Source organism: Carya illinoinensis, chromosome 4, assembly GCF_018687715.1.
Source record: "Carya illinoinensis cultivar Pawnee chromosome 4, C.illinoinensisPawnee_v1, whole genome shotgun sequence".
NCBI classification, from domain to species: Eukaryota; Viridiplantae; Streptophyta; class Magnoliopsida; order Fagales; family Juglandaceae; genus Carya; species Carya illinoinensis.
In genome coordinates, this window is record NC_056755.1 from 36,110,023 (window position 1) to 36,125,170 (window position 15,148).

At 37.5% G+C, this 15,148-nt stretch overlaps 1 protein-coding gene and 1 pseudogene across 1 annotated transcript; both read right to left on the bottom strand.

Moving 5' to 3' along the window:
• Window positions 1-218: 218 nt before the first annotated feature.
• LOC122306454 (uncharacterized mitochondrial protein AtMg00810-like) lies at window positions 219-887 on the bottom strand. Its single transcript, XM_043118885.1, has 2 exons — window positions 668-887; window positions 219-349 (listed from the first exon to the last, which is right to left on the bottom strand). The coding sequence occupies exons 1-2, from the start codon at window positions 885-887 to the stop codon at window positions 219-221; spliced, it is 351 nt and encodes a 116-aa protein (XP_042974819.1).
• An 11,748-nt stretch (window positions 888-12,635) lies between these two features.
• On the bottom strand, window positions 12,636-14,771 carry LOC122306455 (annotated as a pseudogene).
• Between the last annotated feature and the right edge of the window lie 377 nt (window positions 14,772-15,148).

Genomic DNA, 15,148 nt, shown 5'->3' on the forward strand with positions numbered 1-15,148 from the left:
CGAATAAAATGACAATCCAACTCTCTATGTTTTGTTCTTTCATGGAAGACCAAATTGGCAGGAATGTGTAATGCAGCCTGACAATCACAAAAAAGTCGAGCACTATGATTATGTGAAACATGAAAATTAGATAATAGATTGAGAAACCAAATGATATCACAAATGGTAGAAGCTATCAGTCTATACTTAGCCTCTATAGAAGATCTAGAGACAGTGGTCTATTTCTTGGTCTTCCAGGAAACCAAAGAATCGCCAAGAAAAACACAATAACCACTTGTAGATATTCTACTATCAAGACAAAAAGCACAATCAGAATCAACAATAGTTTTGAGGGATAATGAATTGGCAGCTGAAAAGAAGAGACCATGACCAAGAGTGCGTTTGACATATTGTACAATTCATTAGGCTGCTTGTAAATGGGGCTGTTTAGGCTGAGCCATATATTGGCTAAGTCTATTGATAGAATGACAAAAATCTAGCTGAGTTAATGTGAGGTAAAGAAGTCGACCTACAAGTCTTCTATAAACTGTAGGATCAGGTAACAAGTCCCCCATATCCTTACTCAATTTAATATTTTGTTCCATAAGAATGGCAACAGGTTTAGAAGCAAGTAAACTAGCATCTTGAAGAATCTCCAAAGAATATTTTCTCTAACATAAAGAAATACCAGCAGGAGACTGTGCCACTTCCAAACCAAGGAAATATTTGAGATTACCAAGGTCCTTGAGCTTAAACTTCTCATTAAGCAAGGACTTTAAAAGCTCAATAGATTTCATATCATTACTAGCTATGAGAATATCATCAATATAGATAAGAAGGGCAATGAAAGATGAACCCTCAGCCTTAGTAAAACGAGAATAATTAGCTTTGAATTGTCGAGAACCCATTTTGAGTATAAAAGTTGAAACTTAGAAAACCATTGCTGCGAGGCCAGTTTCAAAACATAGAGTGATTTGTTCAACTTGCAAACTTGGGACCCGCCTTGAACATGAAAACCAAGAGGTAGAACCATGTATACTTCTTCAAATAAATCCCCATAGAGAAAAGCATTATTAACATTAAGCTGTGTAAGATACTAGCCTTTCACAGCAGCAATGGCCAAAAGAGATTTAACAGCTACCATTTTAGCAATAGGAGGAAATATTTCAGAATAATCCAAGCCTTTAATTTGGGTATATCTTTCAATGGAACTATTAGCACGATATTTAATCTTATAAATCCATTTACAGCCGATGGACTTCTTACCAGGAGGTAAAGAAGTAATAGTACAAGTATTATTAATTTCTGAGGCTGCAATATAAGCTGACATAGCAACTCTCCAATGAGAGTGCTTGACAGCTTGATGATAAAACTCAGGTTCAGTATCAGCAAAAATGGGCATTATAAAAGATTTGAGGGAAGAAGAAAGATTAGCATAAGACAAAAAATTGAAGATATCATATTTAGGAGGAGAAGATAAAAGGCAAGAAGAAATTGATGACGAAGAATTTGTTGAAGGATCTAATGTGGAGTGTGTAGAAAAGGAGTTGTAATGAAAATTCTACAAATAACCAGGTACCTTTTTTATTCTAGAAGATCTTCTAGGAAAGTCAGAAGGTAATGGTATAAGGATAGAGATTGGAGAGGAAAAAGACTGAATAGTTAAATCACTTGTGTTTTAACCATTTTGTAAAAATCTTAAAAAATATGTGAAACTTCATATTTATGTTTAAAAAGATAAAGCCATGTAACATGAGTTGAATCATCAACAATAGTCAAAAAATATTTGTAATGTTCAACAGTAGGTACAGAATATGGACCCTAAACACCACAGTGAACTAGGTCAAATGGAGTAGCAGACAAATAAGCTTTATTAGAAAAAGGCAATGTTTTCTGTTTAGCTAAAGGAAAAATCATGCAAGGATGGCATGGTGCAGTTAATTTAGAAACAAAATTATTAACAAACAACATTCTAGAATTAGAAGGATGACCAAGTCTATTATGCCAAAGCTCATAATTAGAGCATTTGAAGGTATTGGAACAAACAGACGTATATACTGTTTTAGGTAAACAAGCAGTATGTGAAGTAAAAGTAGAATTAGAAAGGTTTGACTGTTGTAGTATACAAAAACCTCCATGCAATCTACCCACTCCAATTAGCCTCCAACGAATTAGGTCCTGTATGAGACAAATGTTAGAGGAAAACAAGAAGGAACAAGTTAGTGACTGTGTTAACTTACTAATAGAAATCAATTCAAATGAAAAGATGGAATACATAGAACATCATGTAAGATAAGATGTTCAAAGATGGAAACAGAGATAATATGTATAACAAACACAGATTGACCATTTGGAAGCTTCACAAAAGCATTAACAAAATGAGCAATAGAAGTAAAACAGTCAATAGAAGGAGCCATATGATCAGTAGCCCCAGTATCAATAATCTAGGAATTTGAATCAAATATATTATACTGAGTAACAGAAAAGATAGAATGAGTATTATTACAAGGAAAAATAATACTAGAAAAATTATTTGAAATAACAGTATTGATAGCAAAAGGAATTGAATCAATAGATTTAGGAGTGGGAAGCATGGACAAATGCTTCTAATACTAAGTCTCAGTCAATGAAAAAGGAGAAACAGTCAAGGATTTATTATCACTAAGGACAGTAGAATTAGCCATGGATTGCTGCCTCTATATTGGCTTGTAGCCTTGGGGAAAACCATGCAACTTGAAACACTTCTTAATCACGTGACCAATAATTCCACAATGTTTACATACTGAAAAAGGATTTAACAGATTTGGTACTATCAACATGAGAGGACAATACATGATAATCAACAAAAGGCAAATAGACAGAAGAAATTTTGCATTGTTGTTCCTCTTGTAAACACGTGAAAAAACTTTATTTAGAGGAGGCAGAGGCTCCATAAGCAAAATCTGTGCATGAGCAAGTGCAAAAGATTCTTATAATTTGATCAAAAATTGTAAAATACGTTCCTATTGAACATAGGAGTTCAACGTTCGTACAACACCACAAGAACAAGCAGGAATATGATTGTAATTAGAAAGTTCATCCCAAAGGCCCTTAAGACGAGTAAAATAGTTACTCACCGAAAGAGAACCTTGAGTAAGAGAAGAAATCGATTTTTGCAAATGAAAAAAGTGAGGTCCATTTTTCTGAGAAAATTGTTACTTAAGATTGGACTAGATCTCATATGCAGTTGCAATATACAAGGTATTAGAAGAAATTTTAGTAGAAACAAACTTTAAGATCCAAGATATCACCATATTGTTACTGTAGAACCACGAATTAAGAAGATAATCCGTCGAATCTGAAGGCTTAGGTAGAAGTCCATCAATAAATCCAAGCTTATTCTTCACAAAGAGAGCCATGGACATTGATCGAGACCATGCATGGTAGTTTTCTTCAATAAGAGGTTGAGTGACCAAAAGGATACCAAGACTATCACTAGGACGAAGAAAGTAAGGAGAAGTAGTATCTTCAGAGACAGATTTATCGGATTTATCAAATGGAGCCATGGAAGCAATCCAAGGAGAAAAAACGTCTGATACCATGTAAAATGTAAAGAAATGCAAAAGATGTGCTCGGGAATTAGAAACCCTAGCAGAGCAAAAGAAGAAGGAAGAGCCTTCTGGAATAAAAGAAAGAATCAATTGAATTAATTGACATTGTACAGTAGTTATTTATAGTACATGACCAAATCCTATACATGTGACTATCACGTGAGATGCAACAAATGAAATGAAAAATAATAAGAATGAAGGAAAATACAATTAAGTCCTGATATATAATGTATGAAAAATTGCAGGAGGAGCATACAACTGCTTGATCTGATTGAGTATTAATCACCTGATCTGCAGTGTATTTGTTTATTCTCAAACATAGCCTAAACCATCGAAAGAAAGAAATAGTTCCCAACAACCATGGCCTAAAACGAGAAAGAAAGAAGCATGGCCTAAGCATCGCAAGAAAGAATGGCAAACATTCATACGAGATTCGGAGAAATTTTCTTGACTTGACTTGATTTGTCGAGGAAAAAACAAAGATTTGACTTGGATTAACCTAACCTTTGAGATAGGCTGTGATATCAGTTGTCCTTGTACTATTGAATTGAATTTCAGCTTAGCATGTTCATTCACTTTCAATCTAATTTTAATAGGAATGAGAAAGGTCTTTTTTATGCACTGGATCTCCTATGAGTAGAGTTAGGAGGGCAAGGAAAACACATTATCAATCAAGAATTTGATGAAGTTGCAATTCCTCGACACTTTATGACAGGGAGTTCGGACGTTAGTACTTCTTTAATAAGTCTATCAAAGGTTAATATTGATATGGCTATTCTCTATCTATTGTTATAGTTGATGACAAGGCCTGTTGTCAATTTTTCCAAGTAAAATAAGCACAAAACTCCTGCAAATATTTTTTTAATACTGATCATGCCTGTGTTAAAAAATCTTTCGACGTAAATTTAACTAGTAAATGTTTCGTGTTGCCTTTTTTTTTCTTTTTTAATTTTCACTTTATTCAATGGCAACAATTTTCCCTGCGCATATTATGGGAATGGCCATTCACCTAGAAGCAGATCATAGGCGGGCCCCAGTGCTTGATCTGGATTTTAAAATGATGCACTCTTATATCAGGATCTAGAAACAAGAAGTAATGTGTAAATGGAATATCACTCCAAAGCATTCTGTTGCTACTGAAATTGTTGTACCTGCTTTTGGAGAAGGGATGGTTTGTTTGCTACATATTTTGGGAGTAGAAGTCGATAATTGCAATTAGACTTGGCAGCAATGTTAAAGAAATTTGACATAATTAATATTGCCCTTGACACCATGGAAGGGTTTTCATTCATGAGGCCACTTTGGTTGTAGAAGATTCTAATATCAGTAGTAGGAAAGAAATTAATTAGTGTAAGGTCTGAACATCTGGGGAATGTTATCTACAGTGCGCATATGCATAAGTATGCTCTCCCTCTTCCTCCCCTCCCCCTTCTCTCTTGCCCGCCACCTGCCTAGCCACCCTCACCTTCTCAATGCATAATATTGAGAAAGGTATAGATGCAGAGCCAAAAATAAAAATAGAGCAGCGAGGCAACGTGAGTGCGAAGTAGAAGACGACGTAACCGAATGTCGTTATTGAAAGAAATGTTATTGCATGATTCTTACATGCATACGTACGAGTACCTAGTGCTATTTATAGATACAAAGGAGTGAGTAAATATAATAAAAGAATTGTATTTACAGCTCATTTCAGTAGACTTATATTCCTCTGTTTGTGCATGGTATAAGGTTTACGCAAATGATTTGGTAAAAATCTTCACACATATTCTGCATTATCATTCATCTATATATAATACATGAATACTGCTATTTAAGGAATATACAATCATAACTGACACAACAACTATTTAAGGAAAGTATAACTAAAAACAGAGTAGCCCTTCAAATATATATACATGGAGGAAATCACGTATAGACGTGATTTATGTGGGTTCCCTTATACAACCCCTCAAAATAAGCGTGCCATCAGCAACGTTAATTTTGCCACGTAATGAGCTGAAGCGAGTCCGAGCAAGGGGCTTTGTCAGTAGATCGGCAAGTTGGTCATCCGTATGAACATGAGCAACACGCAACTGACCACGACGAACAAAGTCACGGAAAAAATGAAGATCAATGGCAATGTGTTTCATCCGGGAGTGCATAACTGGATTCAGGCTTAGCTGAGTTGCGCCAACATTATCACAGAGTAGGAGTGGGGGTTCACGTAACTTGATGCCAAGTTCATTAAGAAGAGATTGAATCCAGGCAATGTCCGAAGCTGCAGTAGCTAGTGCTCGATACTCAGCTTCCGTAGATGAGTGAGCCACTGCCTTTTGCTTCCTAGTGCGCCAGCTGATAGGATTATTTTCGAGAAAAATTATATAAGTTGTAGTAGACTTTCGATCATCAAGATCACCACCCCAGTCAGCGTCTGAGAAGCCCCTAAGCACCGGGTTGGTTTGACGACGCAATAGAAGACCAAAGTGAATGGTCTGTTTGAGATAGCGTAGGAGCCGTTTAACATGTTGCCAGTGCGTGACATTTGGTTTGTGCATGAATTGAGCAAGCTGCAAAACCAAGGTCTGGGCGAGTTAGTGAGAGGTATTGAAGAGAACCAATGGTGCGTCTGTATTCAGTAGCATCACAGTTAGCCAAACCATCATCAAGCTAGAGATTAGCAGACACAGACATGGGTGTTTGAACTTCCTTTGCACCATCCATCTTCAGTCTGGTAAGGAGATCATGAACATAACGGTTTTGAGAAAGAAAGAGACCTTGCTGAACCGAAATGACTTCTACTCCGAGAAAGTAGTGCAGATCACTTAGTTCCTTCAGTGAAAATTTATCACCTAAAGACTGAACAACATGCTGCAAGAACTGGCCGTTATTACTGGTGAGAATTAAATCGTCAACATACACCAACATGTAGAATAGGATCCCATCCCGATTGTAAATGAACAAGGAACTATCGGATTTGGAATTAAAGAACCCCAACGCAAGAAGACCAGAGCATAGAGTATTGAACCAGACCCTAGGCGCTTGCTTAAGACCATAAATAGATTTCTGAAGTGAACAAACATGATGAGGATGAGACTGATCAACGAAGCCGGCGGGTTGCTGCATAAATACTTGTTCAGTTAACTGACCAGGCAGGAACGCCTTATTGACATCAATTTGCTTGAGTGGCCAGTTTTTGGACAATGCAAATGATAAAATAAGTTGAATGGTGGTCGGTTTTATAACGAGACTAAAGGTCTTGGTATAATCGACACCCGGGCACTGATTGAACCCTTTAGCAACCAGGCGTGCCTTAAACCGATCAACGGTATCATCAGGATGACGCTTAATCCGAAACACCCATTTACAACCAATTAAATTAGAGGCAGAGGACTTAGGGACCAGGTGCCAGGTGCCATGTGAAACTAAGGCAGTGAATTCCTTTGCCATTGCCTTACGCCAACGGGGATCCTTGAGTGCCTGAGATACACAAGTCGGTTCCAACGATGATGCAATAGGATGCTTGGCAGTAACCGAAAGTTGCTTAGGACAGAAAATATTATTTTGAGCCCGAGTAACCATTGGATGAGCATGGGTAGGAGGTGCAGGTGCTATGGGCAGGGGAGTCTCAGAACTAGAGGAATTACTAGCATGAGCAGAGGAAGCCATACCTGGTGGAGGAGCTGGATTGACAATTGTCGTAGCAGCAGGCGTAGAAGGTGTGACAGGAAGATCATCCGAGGGAACAATGCAAATCGGAGGAACTGGAGTCGGTGAGGAAACAACAGAACGCGGTGGAGCAGCAGGCAAAGAAGCAGTAGGTGGTGACTTTGTGAATGGAAAAATGTTTTCATCAAACGTAACATGACGGGAGAGATAGAGTTTGCCAGTGTGAAGGTCCAGACATTTGAAAGCATGTTGAGTTAAGGAATAACCGAGAAAGACACACGGTTTGGACTTGGGTTGAAATTTATTTGTCCGATAGGGAACAAGCCAAGGGTAGCACTGACAATCAAATGTACGCAACTTATGGTAGTTGGGACTTTGACACGAGAGTAAGAGAGTAGGAAGACGATTAATAAGATAAACGTCGTGGCCAAAGCATATGACCAATAAGTGGAAGGAACGGAGGCATGATGTAAAAGGGTCATATCCGTTTCAACAATATATCGATGGCGACGTTCGGCAGTACCATTTTGCTGGGGAGTATGCGGCGCAGTGGTAAAATGGCTAATACCACGAGCAGCCAGAAGAGGTCTAAGTTTGAGAAATTCACCACCGTTGTCGGAATAAAAATTTTTAATTTTTCTGGAAAATTGATTTTCAGCCATAGTGGTGAATTGAACAAAAATAGAGGCCACGTCAGACTTATTTCGCATAAGATAGAACCAACAGTACTTTGTAAAATTATCAACAAAAAGTACATAATAATGGTAGCCATCAACCGAAGGAACCGGGGATGGGCCCCAAACATCGGCATACAAATATTCAAGAGGAGCATTGCTCGTAAGAGAAGTGACGCTAAATGGTAATTTATGCGACTTATTGCAGTGACACGAAATACATGACACTAAGGACTTGGGAGAGGACACAGGTAAATTTAAACGGCAAAGAAGAGATGATAAAAGTTTTGGAGTAGGGTGACCCAGCCGATGATGCCAACGATCAAACAAAGCACGGGTTCCAGCCAAGGTGACAGTATGAGCCTGAGGCAAGGAAGAACATAGTTCCACGGGATAAACTCCACCTTCACACTTACCGTGCATGAGCACCACTCTCGTCATCCGATCCTTCACAAGATAAAAAGAGGGGTGAAATTCAACAATAACATTGTTATCATGTGTAAACTTGTGAACCGAAATCAAGTTTGTGTGAATAAGCGGCACATGCAAAGTTTCTTTTAACGTAAGAGACTGTGAAGGGGAGGAAATAGAAGTAGAACCGATGTTAGCAACTTGCAAACCTGTACCATCTCCAAGAATAACCTCATCTTGTCCATCATATTCAGAGTGAATGGAGAGATTAGCCAAATTAGACGTAATATTGTGGGAAGCAGCGGAATCAAGAAGCCATTTGCCATTTGAGGGAGCCGAGGAAGTAGTGCAGTTGACCGCAGGCCGAGACTGCAGTTTTGCACATTGCTTGGCATAGTGACCGGGCTGATCACAGATTTGGCACACAACAGGGGACTTCTTAGAAGGAGCTTTGTTATAGGAATTTTGTTTGGATCGATTCTTGTTGTTTTTGAACCTTGGATTGGACGGTTTCCATTGAGAGGAATTAGCAGTAACAACCAGCGTTGAAGGAGTTCCATCAATATGTTTGAGGTAGTGTTCATGGCCAATTAACAGATCATGTAATTCTGCAAAAGACAATGCAGTTTCTCTAGTGCGAATAGGAGCTACCATATCTCGAAACTCAGAGCCAAGACCATTTAGCACATATAACGTTAAATCATCATCCAAAACTGGTGCATCAATCAAGGAGAGTTCATCAGCAATTACCTTAACTGCATGAAGGAACTCAGACACCGTGCGGGAACCCCTTTGAATAAGGGTGAGGTCTTTCTTCAACTGCATTATCCGTGCCGGTGATTTACTAGCAAACAAGCGGGCAAGATGCTGCCAGGCATCACGGCTTGTAGCGGTCATAGCAATGAGGGGCATAACTGCTTCAGAAACAGAAGCAAAGATAGCGTTCAGCAATAACTGGTCTTGTCGGCACCAGTGTGCATAGAGTGCCACAGCAGAGGTGGAAGAATCCGCAGTAGGTGGAGAAGGACACCGAAAGGTACCGTCCAAATATTTCATCAGATCATAGCTGATGAGAATAGTGAGAAAGGTTGCACGCCAGGAAGGATAATTGGAGGATGTGAGTTTGTGGGGTGATTGACTGGAAGTGTTGATAGTAACAAGAGATAGTGTGGATTCATCATGGGACGACATGGAGTTGGAGGACGTTTCTGATCTCGTGGGAGAAGAACTCTCTGATACCATATAAGGTTTACGCAAATGATTTGGCAAAAATCTTCACACATATTTTGCATTATCATTCATCTATATATAATAAATGAATACTGCTATTTAAGGAATATACAATCATAACCAATACAACAGTTATTTAAGGAAAGTATAGCTAAAAACAGAGTAGCCCTTCAAATATATATACATAGAGGAAATCACGTATAGACGTGATTTATGTGGGTTCCCTTATACATGGCACGTTCATCTGGTGGATCCTTCTTCTTGCAATTGTTTTCTTCTTGTAATCTTAACATAATGCATCAGTGTGTGCTGAGGGATGTTCCTGTTCACTATGATCTTTGTTTCTATCATGGGCAACACAAACTTGCTGGATTGATGTAGGTCAATGATACAATTGGAACATTACCAGGAGGTAGATACTGCAACCAGGATGTCATTGTTGGTGTCATTTTAGGCACTAGTACAGATGCAGCATATGTAGAGAGGGCACATGCTATTCACAAGTGGCTGGTCTTCTTCCTAAATCAGGAGAGATGGTTAGTGTACTTCGGTGGTATCGATTTTGTGAAACTGTTACCTGCATTTTTCCATCACTTTTTTTGTTTCACGTACAAAATTTTTCAGGAGTGGTTCTCAGTGTTTACTGTTAAGTGCAAGATGATGAACCGACAATAAGTTATTTTTATCATACTGTAGGTTATCAATATGGAGTGGGGTAACTTCCAGTCATCCCACCTTCCGCTAACAGAATATGATCAAGCATCAGAGGATGATAGTTTAAACCCTGGAGAACAGGTAAACTCCTATGAAATCTTAATCATGCCTTAAATACATCTCTGCTTATTTGAATGGCTCATTGAATATTTGTTACACCTTCCTGGTTGTTGTGTGCAGATCTTTGAGAAGATAATTTCTGGTATGTATTTGGGGGACATTGTACGCAGGCTTCTGTGTAGGATGGTTGAAGAAGCTGCATTTTTAGGTGATATTGTTCCAGCCAAGCTGAGAATTCCTTTAATACTGAGGTAGGAAAATTTTTTATTCGCCACCCTGTTTAAACTTGTCTCTTTTTCGGATGGTGACTTCACTTCTACTTATGCAGCTTGAAGTCTGTGTATGGTCTTATTTTTCATCGTATTGTGCACAATGAATATTGACTTGTTTAGTAATAAGTTAAGTATTTTGACATATTCATTAGTTGCAAGTGGCATAATTCATTAATTTCAGTTTGAACTCTCGGTGCATAGGTGCTACTTGTTAATACAACCCTGACCCAGACCTTGTACAATTTTTTTAAATTGGGTGCTTTGTTTACTGCGTTTAATGTTGAGTATAATGATAAACAACCTCACAATTGGCATGGAATGTTTAATAATTTGATTATTTGATTTGCTTGTATGAATCGAGTGGTATCCTTGATCACCTAGTCTAGCTAATTTCAATATAAAACTCAAATCATTAATGCAACTATGAAGGTCAGTGCTTGAATTTATGCCTGTTGCCAAAATTGTTTTTGGTTCTGTATGTCATATTTTGTTCCCATTAGAGACGAAGGCATAAGCAGGTCCCCCAAAGAGTACCACCCCCCCCCCCCCCCCGGCCACCCAACAGACACACACACAACACCACCAAAAAAAATAAAATAAAATAAAATAATGTAGGAAATAAAGAAACGATGGGCGATTTCCCCCGTCGTCCTATCCCCTCCCCTAACTTCGTGGGTATGTTAGTGACAGTGAAACCATTGGCAATTTTCACCATAGGTTTTGTAAATGGGCAATTCCTTGCAACCAATTTGACTTGGTGGTCTTTTTTCATCCAGCTTTTATTTTTTATTTTATAGGTAATCTAGACTTTTTCATGTTTTTTCTTTTTCATGGTAATTTTTATTTTTTATTATTATTATTATTTTATTTTTCTCTGGCCTTCTCGTTAAGGTTCAACATTTTATGTTATTTTATTTAGATAGGTCATTTCACTATCAACTTTTTGGTGGGGAAAATTCTGAACTTATAAGAAACTCGGAGAGAAGTAATATGCAAAATTTGCTTAAATTTGTCAAACTATTTAAAACTTACCATTTTTTCATTCCTTTTCTCCTCAAATTTGTTCACCAACATTACATTATTTATTTATTTTTCTAATGTATGCATTTACCATTTAGTTGAATTTGGAAAAATATCTTTTTTTCTTTAAGTGAATTTTTTTTGTCTGATCTTTTTTAATGTATCTGCTTTTTTCATTTTATTTTTAGCAATTTGGTATTGGTGTTGCTAAAAAAACTCAAACCCAACCGCCTATTCCAACTCCAAATATTTGGCCCCCAAAGCCTCCAAACCTGAATTTTGAAGAGCATTTTTTGGTAATTCGGTCTTATCATCTGATTACTAATAGTTTGTAAGGATGTTTTTGAGTCTTTGTTTTTTTTATTGGCACCGAGTGTTCTGAACGGGTACCTGATTTGTCTGGTAACAATAAAGCTCCTAAAATACAGTTGTTCTTGTAATAAGTGCTGCTACAATGGAACATAGAAAAAGAAAACAGAAAGTCAATGATAAAAACAGCCAAAAGAAGCTTAGGGTTGATAAGGTAAAATTTTGCTACCTGGTGGGGTCCACTTTTTGTAAAGGGCTTGCATACCTGAGACTTGTATGTAGTATTACTTGTAAAAAAAACAAGAGGACAATAGATAAGTCAATTGCCCAAAAAAACTTATCAATTGCTCGAAAAAAAGTTGCTTCTAATTAGAGTTAAGATAGTCTACAAGCATTCCACTGTTTCACATGTTTTTCACCCCTGATCTGTTTCGTTTTTTGACTATGATTTAAGATGTTTATTTGGTTAACTCGTATCCCTTGTAAATTGAATGGAACAGTCGTTGGGAAAGTTCAACCAAAATATAACAACTCTTCCATCCTTGTGGACATTAGATAGAAGTTAAGAATAGTATACTTCGGGGGAGAAGATTTTTGACAAGTACTTTTGAACATAAATAAGTAGTGGAAATTAGAGAGAAGTCTTTGAAGTGTTCTAAATTTGGTTTATTATTCTTATAAAAGTTAAATGGAAATTGTGGTATAATGTCTCAAACACTATGGAAGACCACTTTGGTGTACTTAGATTAACACCTTATGATACATGTTCTATCACTAAGAAAGTTGAACTATTTGTGTCTCACGTATTAGCTAATCTAACATTATCATACAATATGCTATCCTATACATACCCTTTAGAGTTCTTGAAATGTCAACTATTGCTTTTAAGTGAAGAAGTAATAAATAGTTGTGAAAAAGTAACAAATAGTTTGTAACTAGTAGTGAATAGTAGTGAAATAGTCTAAGTCCTGATTTGGCTCTCTATTTAAATCAAGCCTTAGACTACTTCACTTACCCAACACAATCTTAAATGTAATAACTTCACCATTGAATTCTTTTCAGTAACCATAGAGGATCTAGTCTCTTATTAGTCTTGAACAACGCTAAGCATCCTCATTTGGCTTTGACTTCCTTAGGAAGGGAAAAATATCTCAGTTGTTGCATTCCTCTCTCCATTTCTAATTGGTTGGCTGCATTGGAGCAAAACCTTAAGAACCTCTTTCATGGATGGCCTGGTAGAAGGCTTTGTGCTAGTACAATAGAGTCCAAGTTTTAAAACATGACACATTTCATTCAAGTGATAGGGTTCCTTGACCTCCTCATCCAAGGCATCACCTATTTGTTTTTCATCTTGAATGTGTCGCAATGCCCATTCAGCTAGGGATGTGTGTTCATCACCATCATTGGCTTTCCTTCCGGTTGTCAATTCTAGAAAGATAATCCCGAAGCTGTAAACATCAATCTTCTCATTAATTCTTCTTGTGCGAGCATACTCTGCATTTCAATTCAACAACAAAAGCTAAGCCAAACTTGTGGTGATGGAAAAAGAGGAAAACATCATCAATAGAAGCAAAACTTGGAAATCTATATTGTCACACACCTGGAGCTATGTAGCTAAAAGAGCCAGCGTTGACTAACATTGCAGCTGGTTCTCCCTCCTTGATCAATATCTTTGCTAAATCAAAATCAGCTATTTCTGCATTGAAATCGAGATCTAAAAGGATATTACTTGACGTCCCATTTCAATGAAAAATGGGTGGTGAGCAGTCGTGGTGCATATTGGAGAGCCCCTGGGCAGCTCCAACTGCTATATGTAACCTTTTAGTCCAATCCAAGACAACATGATTGATTGAACTTGAAAAGGTTGTTGCTCTACTCTTCCTATGCAGGTAGCGATCCATGCTACGGTTATCCAAATACTTGTAGACAAGAAGTTTTAAATTATCATTGGAGATACAATAGAGTAACTTCACTATGTTGGCACGTTGAATTGAACTAAGTATTTTGACTTCTGCCAAAAATTCTTTTTCAAGCTTTTCTTCAAGCTTACTGTTATTCCAAATCTCCTTCACAACAACAATATCACTTGAATGATTAACAACAAGAAGATATACTTGACTGGATCCACTAGAACCAATCAGGTTATTTGTTGTCAATCCTGACAAAATGTCTGATTCTGTGAAATTCAGCTTCTGGAATGAAATGAGCTTCCATGTCAAATGCAATCCATGCTTTCCTTGTTTGTAATTTCTTTTCAGAAAGAATGAAACCAATCCTATGACCCAAGCAATTAACGTGTAAGAAGTTTTGCTCAACTTTTGATGGCGCGAATTGCAGTTCTTGAGGTTAAGGTATCGAGATGGTCTATTAGCACAAAGACCAAGATTGTTCAAGAAGCTATAGGCATATGCATCATTTTCGAACTCACTTGGGATGCTTCCAATTAGATGATTTGAAGACAGATTGAGTGAAGTGAGCTTTAAGAGGCCAAGTTTTGATGGAATTAGGCCAGACAACTGGTTTTTTGACAGGTCCAATTCAATAAGAACTGGTAAGGAAACAAGTTCCTCTGGAATCTGTCCAAAGATTGCATTTTGGTTGAGGTTTAGTGTATTCAGTGATTTCCATGAATTAATATTTGATGGAAGGGAGCCCGAAAGAATGAAAAGGAATAAAAGGATTGAATGAAGGAATGCTTAATGTATGAAAATACATAATGGCCATATGAATGAATGATGGTACCAAATGAATGGGTAGATTGCAAAGCCGAGTAATTAGTACTGGCGGTGCACCCAGTGCTGCCCTTTGACTGAGAGAGATTCCCAACCTGTGGCTATGGGCCGAGTCAAAGTCCAAGGGAAGACCATTAACCCTCACACACGAGGTGTAACAATGTGTACTGGCTGAAGGAAAGTGATAAGAAAATGTATGTGTGCTGTAACTCTTTAAGAAATGAAGGCACAAGGTGTGAGAAAGTGTTTTTACGAAAGAAAATTCTTCTTAAGAAAAGCCACACCTCGTAATGTTTTAAATGAACGTATGTCTTATGTATAGTATATATGGAGTGATAAATGCATGACTGAAAACATATGTTAATATATTTTGATTGTATGAAGTAATGCTTATGAGTATTCAATTGATTTTAGTTTTTATGTATGCCCCTCCTAGGAACAAAATGAGTAGAAGGCATCAGGACGAACATGGCCCAAAGGAGAACAGCACGAAAGCTTATCCATTATGTTTT